General features: G+C 44.0%; 1 protein-coding gene across 1 annotated transcript; it reads right to left on the minus strand.

The window, feature by feature from the left end:
• Positions 1–983: 983 nt before the first annotated feature.
• Positions 984–5,202, minus strand: AMIGO2 (adhesion molecule with Ig like domain 2). The gene is made up of 2 exons (XM_029617167.1): positions 5,003–5,202; positions 984–4,503 (listed from the first exon to the last, which is right to left on the minus strand). Exon 2 carries the CDS (start codon positions 4,435–4,437, stop codon positions 2,875–2,877), a length of 1,563 nt encoding a protein of 520 aa, XP_029473027.1. The 5' UTR covers positions 4,438–4,503; positions 5,003–5,202; the 3' UTR covers positions 984–2,874.
• Positions 5,203–20,578: the final 15,376 nt, after the last annotated feature.

A 20,578-nucleotide genomic window follows, 5' to 3' on the forward strand; every position in this document is an offset into this window, starting at 1 on the left:
TGCTGGAAGAAAATAGATAATCTGGCAAATGGACAGTTAACAAAATGACACATACATGATTTCAAACTACAGAAAGGGTACAAAATGTCACCGAGTGAAACAAGTAAAAGCCATTTTAATAGATTTGGATTTCTTGGTTATGAATGCCAAGAATTTCTTTGGAATTGTGCAATTCAGTTTAAAGATTTGTCAGACCATAAATTACTCATCATCTTGTACATACTTACGACCCTCAAGCTCTCAAACTAGAATAATTCTCTTTCTTACGCTTTCTGTCTTACCCTTTCAAGTTCTTGCATGCACACATTCAAAAACCCGATTATTTGTTCTATTTTTTCCATAACTTTCTTTTTTATCTCATGCATATGCAGCTGATTCTGTCTATATACGACATAGTTTTGCATAGTACATCAATTTTCTTTGCTTTGGGATTTTCTTTTTTGAAACAGCAATTTTACCTTTGAATACTACTGTATATATCTTTTTAAAAATCTGAAAAAAATAAAATGCAAATATATATTTAGAAAAAGCTAAAAATAAAATATGTGTATGCAGATTTTTTGTAACTGAAATCTTAAAAAATAAGTTTGAATCCTAATGCATATTTAAAGAATCCCAAAATAAGCCAATGCTGCAGAAAAATATCTTCAAGACTTTGTGAAGATGCAAATGGTGTGAAAAATCATCTACACTGTTTTGATATATTGTATGTTAGAGAGTCTCCTGGTGCAGCTGTGTCAATGGCTTAAGCATCTTCTGTATATGTGTATATATAGTGCACTTAGCCTTCCCAACGGTGTCTGTCTGTCAGTAATTGATGGAGTGGGCATGCACACACACAACCTGCCATTCACTGAAGAGCATAGGCGCATACTCTCTGAGCTATGCATGTAAGTTCGAAGATACACACAAAGGGCCTGATTTAAAAAAAAACAAAAAACATTTACATGTGTTAAACAGGGTTTTAGTAAATGGCTTTTAAAAATTGCTGTGATATAGTATGTCACATTTCTGCACTTAACTCCTTTGAAAATTCACATATCTTGGGACTGCATAGCTCAGGTGGTGCATACCTGGCTCGGAACACATGCACCTTTCTCTGGGAGTGCACATGCATTTTCCTTGGCTGCCGGTGAGATTCACATGCCTGCACTAGTGTGCATGCACACTCCGGCCAAGCATGGAAACAGAAACATCATCACTGTCGGGTAAGGAAGCACTGAGTTTGGGCTGGGGAAGGAGGGGAAAGAGAATGCTTGGGTCATGCTGGGGAAGGGGGAGTCATCATGTGCTGGGGTTGGGCTAGGGAGGGAAGGAAATGCTGGGATTGTGTGTGTGTGTGTGTGGGGGGGGGGGGAGGGGGGTAGAAATAAAGTTGCCATCGGGATCCAAATTGTCAGGACTGGCTGATCTAGTCCTGATTTTATCCCACTGCATGCGTGAGCTTGTAATATTGCTTTTCTTAGGGGATATCAGAACAACAAGTCCCACTTGCTGTTTATCCCACTGCATTGTCATGGGCTAAAACCAAGACTGGATCAACCTGTTGTAAAACTCTGGAGCCAGACGGCAACTCCAGGAAGAGAGTTCTGGGTTCAGGCTGGGGTTGAAGTATGCTGGGATTGGGCTGGGGAGTAGAGAACAAACGGGCTGGGGTCCAGCTGGGGAAGGATGTCACAGTATATTGGTGTCCATATAGAGAGGGGGGAAAAAGAGTGTATGGGTCAGAGTGTGCTGTTGGGGATTGGAGAGTACAGAGGTCAGGCTGGGGAGAGGGGATCAGAGTGTGCTGGGATTTGGCTGGTGAGAAGGGATCAATGTTTGCTGGTGTCAAGTTAAGAGGGGAGGACAAGAGTGTTGGGGTCCAGGTGGGGAGGAGTTAGTGCTGAGCACTCCCAGTGTAACATACTCTTCATTGTATGTTCAATGGGTATCAGCTAGTAAAATTACATTTCCAAATTCTCTGCCACCTACACTCACGAAACTTGTCTTTTCGGTATTCTTCTACATTGTGTTTTGCTCTGCATTCAGAGTGGAAAGTGAATGACATGATTAAAGACTCTCTCCCTTATCTTTCTAATGCACAACAGGCAGGATGACTCTTATTCTCTTCAATGACATGGAAATTATCTCCAAAAACTGAACACAGCTTAAAATATTTGAAAATGCTACTTATGGGCCCCGGCCATGTCTCAGTGGCTCCACACTTCCATATAAAGGACCGGATTCAACAGCTGAGCCAGGACTCTGCTCCCCAGGCCATTTGGGGACTAGGGATGCTCTGGAGGCAGTATCCACATCTCCTGGGCATGGGAGAGGAGTTTGCCAATGCTGAACAGTGACAGTCAGTGGCCAGACTTGGTTCACATTAAGCCTGGTTCTGGGGAGAGGCACAATTTATGGCCCCCTGGTCAAGGACTGCCATGATGGCTGGGCTGAGTTGGGTGAGAGATATAAAATAAGAGAAAACACCTCAGATAGTTGCAAAGGAAGGCCTATGTCTCCAGTGCTTAAAAAAGGAGGAAGAGGAGAAGAAAACTGAGAGGCAACAAAAACATCATTCCTTTTAAGCAAAAGAAAAAAAAAAAAGGCCATCATTGTTTAACATAAAGCGATTCTCCCTAGAACTGAAGAAACAGGCAGCACATTTTTTTTTTTAATTTCAGAAAATAAAAATCCTTAACTCAATGGAGCCCACATGACTGCTTTCTGCTTTTAAAATGAAGCTGTTGCATTCATTCCCAACACAGAAAGGAAAAAAATAAATAAAACAACCCTTGTTTCTTAATCCAGCCAATGGATTTGGTTTTTCAAATGCATTTACTAATATGCCATTGTTGTTGCTACTGGTGGTCCAGATGCAGAGATGCGACATCAAGCTGTTGCCATGAATGGTGTATCTGAGAATACGGAGCTGATAGAATCCGAGTCAGTTTTTGGTCTGTTTGGCTTTAAAATGCTCTCTGCCATGAGGTTCTCATTTGGAAAGAGCCTGACTTTACCATTCTGCCCCTGCATTTGCTCTTTCATTGGTTCCAGGAATACCACTCTTTTTCCAGTGCTGGACTTCCTCTCCATTGGAGGGTCATGTGATGGAGTGGCGCTTAGAATGGAGGAATGGGCACTGCTTTGGTTTTGCTTCCTCTGCTGGCGTCGGCTTTTACATGGACAGTGACAAGGGGTCAGGTAGAGATAAAGCAATACCAAGATAATACTAACCACACAAGCAGCAAGGGTGGTAAATGCAGTATTAAACGCTTCATGAATAGGGGACTTGTTCAATGTGAAATTGCTTACTGTTATTCTAATATCTATGGTTTCATTTAACAATCTTTTTTTGTTTATTGCAATGCACGAGTACACTCCCGAATCCTCAAACCGGGCCTTTTCAAGTTCGAGACTGCCATTATGAAACACTTGAAAATGTTCAGTCTTATTACCTGGCTCTAATAATCTGCTGTCTGGGCTAACCCAAAAGAAATGTGTACTTGCATCAATTAGTTTGCTGTCACAGTGTACCACCAACCTCTCTCCAACCTGAACTTCATACAGAAAGCCAAATGCATGGAACGAGCCATTGATAGAGCTGTCAGAGCAGTTCAAAAAGTTCTCCTGAACCAAGGCAAATTTAGTGGACCCTTTTGAATCAGTATGCAAAAAACAAGTATAGTCATTTTTGAAATCCACCACAGGGCTAAAGTGTCTATGAAACCAAAAGTTTAGCATGGAATTATATGTACAGTCACAGAAAAATGGGTTCCCATGCAGATAAATTCCACAGAGCTGCCTGGCTGGTACCAAACTTAGCTGCTGAACAGGTATTGTCTGCAGGTGATTGTATGAAACGTCTAGTAATACAAGTTCAGTCAGCTTGATTCTGCCAATATATAAGTCCACTGGAAAGTATGTTAGTGAGTTCCGACTTAAGTACAGCTTTTGCAACTTGTGAAGCCCTCCAAAGGCATCTGAATCAACGTGGGTTATTTGATTGTTGTAAAGCAGGAGAACTTCCAGTGATTTTAGTTCTTGGAAAACTGGGTTGCTTAATGTCCTCAGGCTGTTTGATGATAGATCTAGGTACCTCACATTTGGAGTTGCGGAAAAACTTCCAGTAGAGATGCTACTAACACTATTATGATTGAGAATCAAGGTATTCAGTTTGTCAAAGAGAACTGGAATCCAGTCTGGATCCAGAAAACCGATCTTGTTGTAGCTTAGATCCAGACTTTTTATGAACTTAAAAAGCGTCCGTGGTACCATGGAAAGATTCTTGTTTGTGCAGCTCACAATGTCACTGGCACAGATGCATGCTGCAGGACATACGCTGGAGACACAACCGCTTATGTTTATGACAACGAGGACCAGGCATACAAATCCTTTGCAGTTCACTTTGAGGATCCCAAGTATAGTAGACAGGAACTGGCAGCTTAAAAACATTCTGGCTGTCTCCTAGCCTTGTTCAAGTACTCCTTGCCACTGAATGTACATGAAGTTAATCTGGCACTAATCAATGTAAAAAGAGACATGCAAAAAAAAAACCCAAAACAGAAATATTAGCATTTCAGACCCCTTTTTTTGCCTTCCTACACAAACTGGCATAAATATATATATAAATGAATATATATATAAATATAAATTGTATAAATGAAAGTTTATATATATATATGAAGTTTAGCAAATACAACCCTTTTCATTATGATAGCATTTACAGGCTTTTTTTTTTTTTAATTACTTGCCTGAGCTGATTGCTATATAACGTTCAGATCTAGGCGATACAGCCTCATCTTTTATTTTGTATTCAAACATGTCAGCTGAATACAGTCTGAACCGTGAATCTAGGGATTTTCTTCTCATCAGCTCGCCATATTGTACATATGGAAACAACTTACAACAAATCTTACAGTCTATTAAATATACATGTCAGTGTTGTTTAAGCCATAGGGCGCACATGAAATTCCAGCTGCAAAATACCTAAAACCAGTTTACAAAAAGGAGAGATTACCTGAAATGTTAGAGAGAAAAAACAACTGCGGGTCCAGCATCTACTAACTGATTCCAGAATGCAGGACACATACGTGCCTGCGGCTGCCACCTCTTCTCTTTACCTTCATGCCCGGGATCACGTTGCTCAGTTGCTCCGGGTCCAGAGAACTTTCTGAGCGCAGGAAGCTGGAGAACAAGCGCTCAACATCTGCCAGTCTCCACGCGCTTCCCCGCAAGCTGCAGCGCGCGCCACGGGAAAGCCGGAGCTCCGGCCGCCCACCTGGCACCTCGGCCAGCTGATTGGTGGCGAACGGTCCGGGGAGGAGAGCTCCGGGCGCTGATTGGCTGCGAAGGGCGCGGGGCGGTGCCCTGCGGACAGATAGGCAGCTGTTGGCCGGAGTAGGTTAGTTAGCGGGGCTCGGGGTGTGGGGAGGGTGGCTCCTTGCTTCTTGGTGGGGTTCCTCTGTGCGCGCTCTTTCCACCTGTCCCTGGTCGGAGCGTCTCCTGGCAGGCGCCCGTGTCTTGCTTCGGCAGGAGGCAGCCTTACGAGGGGCGTGTGACCCGAATCCCTAGGCCGGTCATTAGTACCGGAGGAAGTGGAAAGCGAGAGAAAGCTTCACCGAACTGCTTGAATTAATAATATGTGCGGGAAGTTAAGACGTCACGGTGGGATTAGGTCTTGTCGGCACACGCCGCCCCTTAGGACAGCAAAGGAGGAGAGGCACATCCCTTGCACTTATTTCCTTCTGCTTCTTCAGCCTGGATATCGAAATTGAATTATAATTTCTGGGGGGCGGCGATGTTCCACCTCGGGGAAGGGAAAGGGGAGAAGATGTGCCGAAGTCGGGAAAAGTGGACGGCCCCACGTGTTGCAAGGGCACGGGGGCGCGCGATTATGGCGCCTGCTGCTGGTTTGCGGTGCAGAGAGCGGGGTCCATCCCTCCCGGCTCCGCGGTTGCCACCCATTGGCTCCTTTCCAGAGCTCGGGTCCTGGTTGTCGTGCCAGCTCGAATCAGTGGCGGATTAAGACGCTTTGGGGTCCCCTAGAAACCAAACAACAACCATTCTGCTTGTTGCTATGGGCGTCATCTCTTCGCATTTGAAAATAGATTGGGTTTTTTGTTTGTTTTGGTTTTCATTTGCAGAATCCAGTGAGATATTGCTGAGAGGAAGCGCCCTTCTTCTTGGGTGCCTCTGTATGTAAAATATAACCGGGTGGTACACTCTCTCACAGTCTCACACCCTTGCTTTGTGCTGCGTAAATGACAGATCTTTCTACAAGATAAATACAATAAATCAGGAGCGTGTTATATATATGAGAGGGCTAAGGAAGCTCTTCATGCGGACAAATTAAAGAATGCCCCATTTTATAGCTTTTTTGACATTTGGTCAGCTTCTGACATCTATGGATATGCGATTAGGATAGTATGATTATAATTAACATTTTCTATTTGAATTACAAAAATGCAGAGATTACATAAAATGCAGAGATTACAGCCGAATTCGAGGAGGGACAAAGATTGACCTTGTTAAGTGGACTTCTGACCTAGAGCTCCCGCGCTTGCTTCAGCACGGGATAAAGTGCAGCTTGCTGGTATTTTGTAGTTTTCAGTGTTCTAGAATCCTTTCTGTTTATTAATAAAAAATAGGTTCTAAACTTCAGTATTGTACAGCATTGTAAAATGTGTGTAATCACAATGTAAAGCAAAACCATGGATATACACTTTTTATTTCATAGTTATCCCAATGTGGATTTACAACTATGACATCAGCTGTTTATTAATTCTGTCTGCTATACTACCAATATTTCAAAATCAGTTTCTTCATGTCACATTGGTAAATGTACCTTAATATATTGTGCTATCAAATTGCAGTTCAGTAGTAACACCCAGATCTCCAACTGGGGTGGTATATGCCAGCACTTTTTATTGATATTTGTCCGCTCCCCTTCAATCTGGTACAAGAAGAAACAACTGCTGCTAGTGAAATCCTCCATGGTTGGCCTCGGAAGAGAAGCTTACTTTCCCCCTCAGGCTATATGACATGCATAGCACTGGTAGGCCAGCAGCAGGAACACTGAGGTTGTGCTCCTGGCCCCCAGGGCTGCTTCTCTCCACCTTTCTAAACAGGAAATTCTGGGATGATATGCTTGAGAGGGAGGCTTCACACAGTCTCACTGTCCGTTCTCATGGGAAATTGATACTGTGCCATGGTCCAAAGGAAGCGAATAGAGATTGGAAATGGGGATGGTGGTGGAAGAGTAGCCTAGTGGCTAGAGCAGCGGGCTACAAACCAGCAAAACCAATTCCACTGCTGCTCCTTGTGACCTTGGGCAAGTCACTTTTCCCTCTCTTGCCTCAAGTACAAACTTAATTGTGCTTTGAAGTGCCAAAATCTGCTTTGAAGTGCCAAAATGCAGAATATAAATAAATAACATGCAGGAGAATAGGCATAGGGAGATGTGAGAAGAGAAACATGGAGGTAGATGGGAGATTAGGGAGGAATAGGGAAGAGAGGAATGTGGTTTGGGAGATGTGCAACAGGAAGGTGGAGGGGGCAAGAAAAGGGAGAAAACTGAATAGGTGATGCAAGAGAGGCTAAAAATGAGAGGAGTGGAAAATGAACGGAGGTATGGGTGAAGAACTGGAAAAGTAATAGAGAGGGAGGGAACCAGATAGCAGGCAGAGTACTGCCACTCCATTTCTATCCCTTGTAACAGTATGATGCCACAAGTTGTGGTTTCACTTCTGATTACACTAAACCTTGTTACTGAGTGATTAAAAGATGTGTAATAATCACTGCATGTTAAGCCTGCAATTATTTGGCATTTACATCATAAAAAGGTGGGATTCACCCATTATGGAATTCATATGAACTGAAAACTGCTAATGTTTGCAAACAAATGTTGATGAGCAGTCTGCTGGGAATGGAGGATGTGTGAGCTTCACATGGAAAGCAGGAAAAAACAGTAAAGGGGACGAATGAGTGAAACAAAATTAAAAGCTCATGCCATTATGAGGTGACAAACAAACCCTTCAACCTTTGGTCTCTTGCCTTATGATGATTAGATCCTACTAGAGTCCTGATGGAGTTACTGTTATGGACACATAACTAGATCTATGAAAAAGTTTCTTCTGCTCTAACTATGAGAACCTTTTTGTAAATCAGGCCCTTAGAATCTAAATTGCTTGTTTTTGTAAAATTTCAGCACACAGGATAGGAAGTTTGGGGAAAGGTTTATATCAGATCCTTAATGCCTTTCATTTGGTGTGTTTTGTATGTCCTGGAACTTAATGCATAAGACATATGCAGTTTTGGATTTTAGTTTTGCTTAAGCCAGTTATAGTATATTGAGTTGATACAACGTTTAGGATAAAAGAAACATATAAGAGAAGAAAATGTAACATAATCAGAATTAGCATTAAGTCAAAATTATAAAAGGAAGCAGAGAAACCTTTGTTTCAGTCTGTTCTAATTCTTTATACCGTACCATTTCTCAACAGTGAACATTCTAATTTAGGTTCTGTTTTCAACTGTTGAATAAAAGAGATCTTATTACAGCTTTATACTCATGAGGGCTCAGGTGTGTTGCTTTAACTATTTTTCCAGTGGAAAGAACATGGGAACCCCATTCCCCCATTACATTCATTTTCAAGTGTTCTATTTTGTATGACATACTTAGGATTATCAAAAATGTTTTGCTTTAATGACATTTTCTTAAGAATGAATGAGTGCTATATGTTTTTATATTCCAGGACAGTGTTTCCCAATCATGGCACACCCAGCACTGAATTCACTTCATCATGGCACACAATTACCTTCACATCATTATTTTCTCTTTCCTTCCCTCTCCCCCATTTCACCAATTAGGCATCACCTTCTCTTCTCTCTCCCCACCCTCTGACATCATCATCACTTTCACTTCCTCTCCCATGGCATCACTTTCTTTTCCCTCCCCTCTTCTGTATACCTGTCATCCTATCCTCATCATCACCTTCCTTCTCCCCCCTCTCAATCCTCTCCCTCAACTCCTGAGAATATATTCTCATCCCTTCCCTCATGTCTGGCATCATCATCATCACTTTCTCTTCCTCCACCCCCTGGAATCATCACCTTCTCACCCCATCCCCCATCACCTTCATCACCTCCCCTTCTCCCTCTAGCCACCCTGGAATCATCATAACCACCTTCTCTTCCCTTTCATCCCTCCCTTCTCATCACCATCATCATCATCACCATCCCTCTTCCCACCCCTCAGCATTATCACTTTCCCCTCTCCACCGCCAATCCTCTTCCTCAGCCCCCTGGCAGCGTGATGTTCCCATCTTTCTCCCCCCCCCCCCCCCCCGGGCATCATCATCACCATTTCCTCCCTCTCCCTGCACAACCCCTGGCATTATAATCACCTTGCCTCTACCCTGGCAGTATTACTTCTTCCCTGCCCCTGCTCTCTGGCATCATCATCATTTCTTTCCATCTCCCTCCACCTCTCACCCTCACACCCTGGCATTATCACTTTCTGTCTCCATCCACTTATCTCATTGTCACTTCCCCCTCCCCCACATCTGGCATCATCATCCTACCTTTTCTATCCCCACCCCACCCCCTGGAACAATCGCCTCTTTTCTTTGCTCTTCCTCCACTCCTTGGCGTCATCACCTTTCTTCTCTCTCCCTTGACGTTGTCACCTTCCCTTCCCTCTTCCTCCACCTTCTGGCATCATCACTTTCCCCTCTCTTCTACCCCCTGGCATCATCACTTTCTCTTCCCTTTTCCCTACTCTCTGGCATCATCATCATCATCACCACCTTGCCTCTCACTGCACTCCTTGGCATCATTATCTTCCCTTCCACCCCCTAGGATCATCACCTTCCCTCTCTCCCACCTCCTTGGAATCATAACCTCTTCCCATTCCCTCCCTCTTCCTCCATCCCCCCTGCCATCATAATGTTCCCTTCCCTCTCCCCCTCATCTCTTAGCAGATTCAGCTGTCCCTTCCCTCTCTTGTAAGTCCTAGAACCTGACAGACTCTGTGAGCAGCACTTACCTGATGCTGTTTCTTCCTCCTCTGCTGGCTTCCTTCTGCAGTTGAAACGACAGGGGGGCCAGCAGATCTGGCTAGATTACAGGGCCCTTACAGTTTCAATTGCAGAGGAAAGCCAACAAAGAGGAAGGCAGCAGCAGATAAGTGCTGCTCTCTGACCCTTCCCACCTGCCTGCAGGAGGGTTTTCTGCAGACAGAGAGAGACAATGAAGAGTGTAGTTGTGCCTCAACTCCTTATTGTGTTTTTGTTTTCACAGCATACTTGCAGTGCAGCCACAGAGCACTGTTTTGAAAATGCTGTTGTGGGATGTAAGGTCACCTTGACATCCCTGGGTTTCGGATCAATTTCCCTCCTTTCACCTCAGGTAAAAAACAAATGGGACTGTGAACAAGGCTGGCAGTATGTACAAATATATAAAAGTTTATTAGACTATACAAGCATATACATTTCTACATACCTATGTACAATGTTAATAGGATGTCATACCCCCCTTGGGGTACCCATCTCCACAGACTGCCACAAAGGGAGCTGAGGCAGACAGAGAGGTATATAGATGAGACCTTCAGGGGCACAGTAGCCAAGTCCCAACTTCAGACCGGCAGCCTTGGTGCTGCCTTGGAGGAAGAAGGTCTCATGATTGGAGGACATCAACCTGGTGCAGCAGGAAAGGATCCTGTAGCAAGGACCTGTTCTCCAGGTGATGCATTGTCCTTTCACACCGAGGATATCTCCCCAAGGCCTACTGCCCAGGAGGGAAGGGTTAGATTGACCGTCATGGTTGGTGATTCGATTATTAGGAATGTAGATAGCTGGGTGGCTGTTGGGCGTGAGGATCGCCTGGTAACATGCCTACCTGGTGCGAAGGTGGCGGACCTCACGCGTCACCTAGATAGGATTTTAGACAGTGCTGGGGAGGAGCCGGCTGTCGTGGTACATGTGGGCACCAAAGACATAGGAAAATGTGGGAGGGAGGTTCTGGAAGCCAAATTTAGGCTCTTAGGTAGAAAGCTTAAATCCAGAATCTCCAGGGTAGCATTCTCTGAAATGCTCCCTGTTCCACGCACAGGCCACCAGAGGCAGGCAGAGCTCCGGAGTCTCAATGCGTGGATGAGATGATGGTGCAAGGAAGAGGGATTCAATTTTGTTAGGAACTGGGGAACCTTTTGGGGAAGAGGGAGTCTCTTCCGAAGGGATGGGCTCCACATTAACCAGGGTGGAACCAGACTGTTTGGCGCTAACCTTTAAAAAGGAGATGGAGCAACTTTTAAACTAGAACAAAGGGGAAAGCCGACAGTCGCTCAGCAGCGGCGCAAGCATGTTATAAAATCGGGCGTGGATTTGTGCGCATTGGGTTGTGAGCACAAATCTACGCCCGCGCATAGCTGCTAAAATCTGGTCCTTACAGAACAGATTTTTCCCTCAAGGTGGCCTGTATACTTGTCACTTGCTTGCATACCAGTTATCCAGTACGATCCAATATTATATTCTCTTTAGAGTCTGAGAGGCTGATTAGTCTTGCTTTTATCAATATTCAATGAATTTGCTGTAAAAGTAAATGAACACTTGAAATTGTTTTATAATATTTACTGTATCAGAACAGTACAAAATACAAATGTTTCTATTCTAGACTGAATTCTAATTTAACACTTTCTAATAGATTTCTGATGCACAGTTTCAGCAACTGGACTTTCACATTACCGTTTGGAGCCTTGTCAATGTATTGGTAGGGGTCCGGGGAATACAATACACAATAGAATGTATTTATTTCAAAGAATTGTAGCTTGCTCTGTTATTTCATATTATGGTTTTCATACTAAGTGGCCTTTGTGCTATAGTACATGTGTTAGTTTTAATACATGCTTTAAAATGTACAGTATGTTATGCTAGAGGCAGATGTACAAAAATTAAATACACAAATTAGGATCCAAAGTAAATTTCTTTGAGGTAAATGGTGTTGCAGCCCCTTTAACCCTGTTCCCATAGGAAACTGGTAACCCCCTGCACTAAATTGGACCACATTGAAATGGTCCTGTTAGGGTAAGGAAAAACCCCTTTGTGGCTTCAGTCCTCACTTTATCCCACCCTCCTGGGCATTCTCCACTGAGCACAAGCGGCAGACCAGCAGGAGGAGAGCTGCTCACCTCTCTCCTGCTGGCTCACCATCCCCTTCCAAAATGGTGCTCTTAGGCTCGTCTCACTTTGATCTGTTTGCGTTTCCTGTGCAGCTCAAAGTTTGAAGAACGAATACCATTTATGACGGGCATAGTGAGGCGGCAGGAGCCACGCTTACTAGTGTCCTCCTGTGGGGGAAGCTTCTAGCAGCTGGAGGAAGAGATGCCAGGAAGGGGTTCTTTTTTGTCCTGTTTGTATGGGAGGTCTAAATAGTAAGTGGAGGGTTTATGGTAGGTGGGGGAAGGTTTGGGAGGAAAGGCCCTGTATGCATATGTCCATGTGGTCTTCTTACTCCTCTGCAACCGTTGAATGACTTTAGGCAGTGTGTTTGGAAGTGTAAAACAAGCCTTCCCACAGAATTACATTTCAAAAGCCTTTGAAAATTGCTACAACATATGCTTTTGAATATGCACTTAGCATGGGTAAATGGGTTTTTGGAAATTGCTATGAAAGTATGTTAGATTTACATTTTCCTTTGAAAATTACCCTGACGGTGAACATTAGTGCATAAACCATGAAAGCTTTCTAGACATTATAGGAAATAAACAGGGTCATTTATGAAATCGTGTTAGAGCCTCATTGTGCAATAAAAGGGATCTAACGCATGATAGCCGTGCAATGTTTATCCTGTCATGCGCTTGCATGTACATTTTATATTCAGTATACAAAAGCTAGCTTTTTATGCAAATGAGGGACTCCTACCGCATGTCACAAAAGTTTAACGCACACTGACACGAGATTTAACGTTGGAAATACCTTTTTTGGTGTGGTTGAGAGGAATAAAAGTTTTTATTGAGGGACAGACCCCGTTATCGTGGGTCACGGCTATAATGGCGGCTAATATAGCAATTGTGAAAATGAGGACTTTCCTCACACACAACTACACAGCCCTGCTGGGCCAAAAATAAAATCTTTTCTTATCTGCCCTGTCTTTCAAAATATTCTAAGTTAGGGGGAAGTGTTCTAGTAGTGGGATACTGGCTACTTAACTGGCCCAGTTACATGATGGAAGCGGGATTTGTGCGCACATTTCAAATAGGGTGCACATATACGTGTCTTCAGCCTTTCTCATACTATGCAAACGTATATGTGTCTTATGTTCTAATAGCATGGTTGCTGCAGGCCATTGGGAACCCGGATCTTGTTGCCATCTTTTTATAGATCGGGCACACAGATTGGGACTGTAGAGAGAGACAGAGAAGTGTGCGAGAGTGGTGATCACCGAGCTATTAAATTTCTCTCATAAACAGCTAATTCTGCAGGCATACTGGAAGGTCTTGAGTTTGCAATACCAAAATCACTCAATAAATGTCTTTCAGGATTATTCCCTCAAGGTTTCTTCAAAACAAAAGGAATTCACCCCAATATGTGCAATCCTAGCTGCCAAGCAGATTTGCTTTGCCCTCCAATTTCCAGCATCCTTACCTGGACGATTGGCTCATCCGAGCAAAGTCGGAAGCACTTTTCAAGATAGCGGTGCAGTCGGTATTGGACCGACTGCAGTCCTTGGGATGGATAGTCAATTTTGCCAAGAGCCATCTGGTCCCATCTCAGGAGTTGGAATTTCTGGGAGCCCGGTTCGACATGGCTGCGGGCAAGGTGTTCCTTTCCCGTCAGTGGATGGACAATTTAATGTTGCAAATTCAGCGCCTGTTGGCCCTCCCTTTACCCACAGCATGGGATTATTTGCAAGAACTTGGACACATGACATCTACCCTGGAGTTGGTTCCATGGGCTTTTGCTCATATGCGACCTTTACAGAGAGCGTTGCTTTCCCGCTGGGACCCCAAGTCGGAGGACTATCGCCTTTCCTTGCCCTTAATAGAGCCGGCCTGGTCCAGTCTCAGTTGGTGGTTGGTGCTGGGTCATATTCTTCAGGAGGTGGACTTAGAACCTCCACCTTGAGTCATCGTTACGACGGATGCCAGCCTGACAGTTGGGGAGCAGTCTGTCAATCCAGGTCAGCACAGGGACGGTGGTCCCCTCGACAAGCCAAATGGTCGATCAGTCAGTTGGATCAGTCAGTTGGAAACCAGGGCAGTACGCTTGGCCCTACGTCACTTTCTCCCCTTGGTCCACCGCAGGGCAGTACAGATTATTTCTGACAATGCGACAACGATGGCATACATAAACCGGCAAGAGGGTACAAGAAGTTGTCCGGTGGCGTCCGAAACAGATTTGATGGCCTGGGCGGATCATCACCTGAGCTGCCTCACAGCTTCTCACATCGCAGGCGTGGACAATGTTCAGGCGGATTTTCTCAGTCGACAGCGGCTAGATCCAGGAGAGTGGGAGCTGTCACCCAAGGCGACGAGACTCATTATGCGCCGCTGGGGAACCCCGCACCTGGATTTAATGGCGACTCGGACCAACGCCAAAGCGGCTCGCTTTTTCAGTCGCAGGAGAGAACCCGGGTCATAAGGGGTAGATGCTCTGGTGCTTCCGTGGCCTCCAGACATTCTTCTTTATGTGTTCACTCCTTGGCCACTGGTGGGAAAAGTTCTAAGGCGCATAGAATCCCACTGGAGACTGGTTATTTTAGTGGCTCCAGAGTGGCCGCGAAGGCCGTGGTTTGCAGATCTAATCATTCTAGCGGTCGACGGTCCATTGCATCTGAGCCACATGTCGACACTTCTGCATCAGGGTCCTGTATATTTCAATCAGGTGGATTGCTTTTGTCTAGCAGCTTGGCTTATGAGAGGAGACAACTCAGAAAGAAGGGTTGTCCGGAAGCCATGATTTCCACTCTTCTCAGGGCTCGCAAGACTTCCATTTCCCTTGCCTATGTCAGGGTCTGGAAGGTTTTTGACTCATGGTGCAGTGGGTTGAAACTGTCCCCACGACGGTCCTCTATAGTGCATATTCTAGCATTTTTGCAGGAGGGCTTGAAAAAGGGCTTGGCCTATAATTCTCTTCGGGTACAGGTAGCAGCATTGGGCTGTCTGCGTGGTAAGATTGAAGGTTCTACCATTGCGCAGCTTCCAGATGTTACTCGTTTTTTGCGCGGAGTCAAGCATTTACTTCCCCCGGAATGGGCACTTTGTTCATCCTGGAGCTTAAATTTGGTTCTTCGTGGTCTCTGCGCTCCTCCGTTTGAGCCTATCAAGCGGGCCACCTTGAAGGATTTAACTCTCAAGACGGTTTTTCTCATGGCTATTTGTTCGGCACGTCGAGTTTCCGAAATTCAAGCTTTGTCATGCAGGGAACCATTCCTATGGATAACTGAGTTGGGATTATCTCTGAGGACGGTACCCTCCTTTTTGCCGAAGGTGGTCTCGTCTTTTCACGTCAACCAGTCGGTGGACTTACCCTCCTTTTCAGAGGAGGATATCCGTTCTTCTCACAGTCGTGACTTACGATGGCTGGATGTTTGACGGATTCTGTTAAGATATTTGGAGGTAACTAATGATTTTCATAGGTCGGATCATTTTTTTGTCTTATGGAATGGTCCGAAGAAGGGGTCTAAAGCTTCCAAAACTACCATTGCTTGATGGCTGAAGGACGCTATTGCTTCCACTTACATAGGTCACGGACGTCCTGTCCCGGATGGCCTTAAGGCTCATTCTCTCCGCTCTCAGGCGGCATCATGGGTGGAAAGCCAATGTGTTTCGCCCAAGGAAATTTGTAGAGTGGCTACTTGGAAGTCCTTGCACACGTTTGCTATCGGTTGGATGCCTGGGATCCGACTGCAGATTCCTTTGGCAGCAGTGTGCTTCGAGCGGGACTCTCTGGTGGGTCCCATCCCATTTAAGGCGGCTCGGGTACATCCCAGCAGTCTGGATTGATCCTGGTACGTACAGGGAAAGGAAAATTAGTTTCTTACCTGATAATTTTTGTTCCTGTAGTACCAAGGATCAGTCCAGATGCCCGCCCATGTAGGTATGTTTCAGGAGAATCCGCTCATTTGCTTGTCATATTTCTGTTGGTTCTTTCTCTTCACAGTTAAAAAAAAAAAAAAAAGACACCTTGAAGACCTTGAAGACGAAGGTGAACACTGTTTCTAGTATTTTTGGAGTATTCTTACTTGATCTGGTCATTGGTTGTTGTAAAAAAAAAAAACACAGGATGAGAGAGATGTTTCATTCTGCTTTGATATTGATTATACTGAGGGATTGCAGGTGACATACCAGTATATCTAGGGGGTGCTTTTCAGCTTTTCTCTGACTCCATCTGCTGGAAGGGAGTCTAGTTTTTGTGAAATTTGTAATTTGTAATTTAATTTTATGTGTGTAATTATGTATATCACTTAGGCCAATTGTGTTAAGCGATTAATACATTTTTTAAAAACAGAAAACAGTCTGGACTGATCCTTGGTACTACAGGAACAAAAATTATCAGGTAAGAAACTAATTTTCCTTGCGCCTGCGTGTGCATGTTATAAAATCGGGGGTCGGCACACGCAAGGGGGTGCACAATTGTGCACCTTGCGCGCACCGAGCCTGCTCTGAGCCGCTCTGCCTGGGAGGGAACCTCCCTACCTCCCCACCCCACCTTCCCTTCCCCTACCTCCCCGCCCTTTCCCCCCCTACCTTTTCCTTCTTTGTTCTTTTATTTCAAAAGTTACTTCATCCCTTGGGCTAAAGTAAGTTGCGCGCGCCGGCTGACTGCCGGCACGTGATCTCTCATACAGCAGCAAATGGCTTTTGCAAGCCCCAGGACTTACACGGGTCCGGGGTCTTTATGCGCGTCGCCGGGCCTTTTTAAAATAGGCCCGGCACGTGTAACCCTTTTAAAATCCAGCCCTTGGTCTTTAATGGTTAATACACTGCAGAAGAAGTGGAGACTTCATAGAACTTTCATGGGTCTTTCATGGGAAAGATTATATTGTCTGCCTTTAGTTGGTAATCCTCAGTTTTCTGCAGGTTCTATGTGTCAGAGATTTCAAACATAGCACTCATATAGGATTATTAATATACAGCCCTTTATTAATTTGCAGATGGGTAAAATACATTTCTTTGACTATTGCTGCCAGTATTTGCATTTTCAGAGTAGTGATTATTTTCTCTATAACCTGGTGGTAGTTACATCCTTACTGTACAACCCTCCAGAAGTAAGGATTTAATGAATGCTTCCTTCCAGCGGTTATTACATTTATTCTCTTAAAAGGCCATTTCTATTGCAATATTTTATAAATTTCTCCATTCCATCTCTACATATTTCATTTATAAATCACTAGCTGATGTATGGGCACATGATTTGGCTTGTGAATTAATAGAAGATGATTTATACGATAGTGCTAAATTGATACAGCAGGCATTATCATGTATACCACATCTGGAATCGCATCTTAAAATCCTCCACAGAACTGTGTTTTAGCCTAGTAAAGCATTTGCAGCCACTCTAACAACCTCAGATAAATGTCTTAAATGTTTCCATCCAAAAGCTTTCTCGATGTATTCTTTGTGGGAGGTGCCAAAATTCAAATCTTCTGGCAGGATTTGCAAAATTATATGAAGGCCATTCTTTTCAAGGAACTCCACCATTAAGAAAATCAATAAGCTGTTCTTGATTAAAGGCTGCTTTGCTGCCTGCAAACAAATTTTGGCTAAATGATTGAATGATACTAACCCAACGTTAGAGAGTTGGAGAATTTCCATGCAAGATCTATACTTGTTGGAGAGGGAATAATTTTTTAAGCAGATATTGTTGGAACTGTGGACCCTTGTTCCAGGACGAGAGTTGGTTCTACCACTAAGGGGCGGTCCCCAATGGCCATAACACATTATTAGCCCGGATGGACTAAAGGAAGCTATTGCTATCCCCTGAGAGTAACAGGAATTAGATCTATTTTATGGGATCTGCCAGGTACATGTGATCAGTATTGGCCACTGTTGGTGACAGGATGCTGGGCTCAATGGACCTTGATCTGACCCAGCATGGCAATTCTTATGTTCTTATGTACTATATAGTATGTGCTGCACTGCACTACTAATGGAAATATTAACACTTTGTGCTCAAATTTTAAGTTGCATAAATATTTTATTAAAAAAGATATTTGGGAGAGGGCTATAATTTTGAGTAACCCATATAGGTGCAAAGTATGTGGGTACTTTAATTGTGCATACTCTGTAGCTAATTTTCAAAAGGAAACTAAATAGGTAGTTTCTCTTTGAAAATTAGCTAGCATAAAGAATGCATGTTAAAAGTGCCCAGCTACTTTGCACCTGATATTTGAAATAGCACTTGTACTTTTGAAAATGGCAAATGCATGCGTTGTTTTACTCTCTCAACCTAAATATGCTCAAAGGATTGTCCCTTGTTTTTGCAGCTAAAAGTGCATGCGTTGTGAACCCATGCATACTTATTAGCTGGACTAAGGAGAGCAAATTTTTAGACAGGTTAATTTACCTGTGTAAATGGCTTTGAGAATTGATCTCTTGGTTGCCTTCTTAGTCACAGTGTGGGGCCATACTCACACATTTCTTTACATATAAATATATATGTACATATAATTTTTATTGAGGTTTTAAGCATATGTCATACAATACAAAATTCAACATATGTATACATCCATAAACAAAACAAATTTACTCTGAACAAATCTAATGCTCCTCACCTTTTGCTTTCTTCTATCCCCCTCCCCACTCCAACCCACTAATGTTGTTATTATGCCAATTTTTAGGAACTTTAGCAATCCCTGTGGGTCCATACCATGACGAAAGTATAATAATCTCAATATTCTTGCTAAAAAGTTCACAATGTTATTTGTATTAATGAATTTATCAATAACAAGAATGATACCATTACCTTCATGCCATTATCATCATCAGTTATATTGCTATCGTAGAGAGACTTAAATTTCAAGACGTTTACAGGATAGAAGACACAAAATAACTGTGGCAGTAACATGTTAGACCAGATTACTATCTAAACTTATTAAGTATACAATCCACCTGTGTGACAAAAGGATTAAAGAGATTATTCATAGTTTGAAATACCAGATAAAACAATCTCTGCTTCAGCTCTGAGGGTAACAATTTCAAAAAAGCTGCCCATATCTGTTGTGTCCCCCTCCCTCCTCTGATGTTCAGCGGGTCCTCTCCTGGCCGGTGCGGCATGCTCTGCTCCAGAGTCGGCCGCTGGCAGGCCTCCCACGTGGCTCTGGACGCCACCGTCCTATTTCCTGCAGGCCTTTCCTTAGGTGCGCACATGTGGAAGGTCCTGCCTCTTAAAGGGACCGCAGCGGGAAACTTCTGCCAGGCCCCGATTGATGACGTCAGGACTGAGGGGTATTTAAACCCTGCCTCAGTCCCCAGTTCTTCGCCTTGGCAACAGATCCACCTCCTGGGAGTGCTAGTTGCTGTTCCAAGTTCCTGATGTCTCCAAGTTCCTGTCTCCTATTCCTGATTCTGATCCTATCCTTGGTTCCTGAGTCCTGTTCCAGTGTTCCTGTCTCCATACCTCTCCTCGTCCTCCTGTTCATGTGCTCCCATCCTCAGCTTGATCTCCTGGTTCCGACTTCAGCTTGCTTCCTCGTCTCTGCTCGTCTGCTGCCCGTCTTGACCCTTGGCCTGGTTCTTCGTCTTGCTTGTCTACTGCCTGCCCCAGATCTTCGGATTGGAGTCTCGTTTTGCACCTTCGCTGCCAGCCTTGAACTGGACTCCTGACTTCACCTCTGCCTGCTGCTGCTCCAGTCTCTGTCAAGGCGACCCACACCTAAGAACTGCTGACCCCGGTACCCAAGGGCTCGATCTGAGAGGAATGAGGGCTGGTATAGGTGAAGCTCCAGCTGGGTCATCCAAACCTCTTTTAAACCCAGCTATGCTAGTCGCCTTCATCATGTCCTCTGTCAACAGATTCCACAGCTTCATAGTGTGCTGAGTGAAAAAGTATTTTCACAATTTGTTTTGAATCTGCTGTTTCTTAGTTTCATGGAGTATCCCCTTGTTTTAGTATTATTTGAAAGGGTAAATAAGCATTCATTATTTACTAGAGATGTGCATTCATTTTTCCCAAATTAGGCAATTTCAGAGGGGAGTTGTTCCATTCCCCTTATCATTTTGGTCACCCTTCTTTGTATCTTCTCCGTCGCAATTATATCTTTTTTGAGATGCGGCAACCAGAATTGTACACAGTATTCAAGGTGCAGTCTCACCATGGAGCGATACAGAGGCATTATGACATTTTCCGTTTTATTCACCATTCCCTTTCTAATAATTCCCAAATTTCTGTTTGCTTTTTTTTGACTGCCGCAGCACACTGAACCGACGATTTCAATGTGTTATCCATTATGATGCCTAGATCTCTTTCTTGGGTGGTAGCAACTAATATGGAACCTAACATTGTGTAACTATAGCATGGGTTACTTTTCCCTATATGCATCACCTTGCACTTATCCACATTAAATTTCATCTGCCATTTCGATGCCCAATTTTCCA

The sequence above is a fragment of the Rhinatrema bivittatum genome, chromosome 9 (assembly GCF_901001135.1).
Source record: "Rhinatrema bivittatum chromosome 9, aRhiBiv1.1, whole genome shotgun sequence".
In the NCBI taxonomy this organism is placed as follows: domain Eukaryota; kingdom Metazoa; phylum Chordata; class Amphibia; order Gymnophiona; family Rhinatrematidae; genus Rhinatrema; species Rhinatrema bivittatum.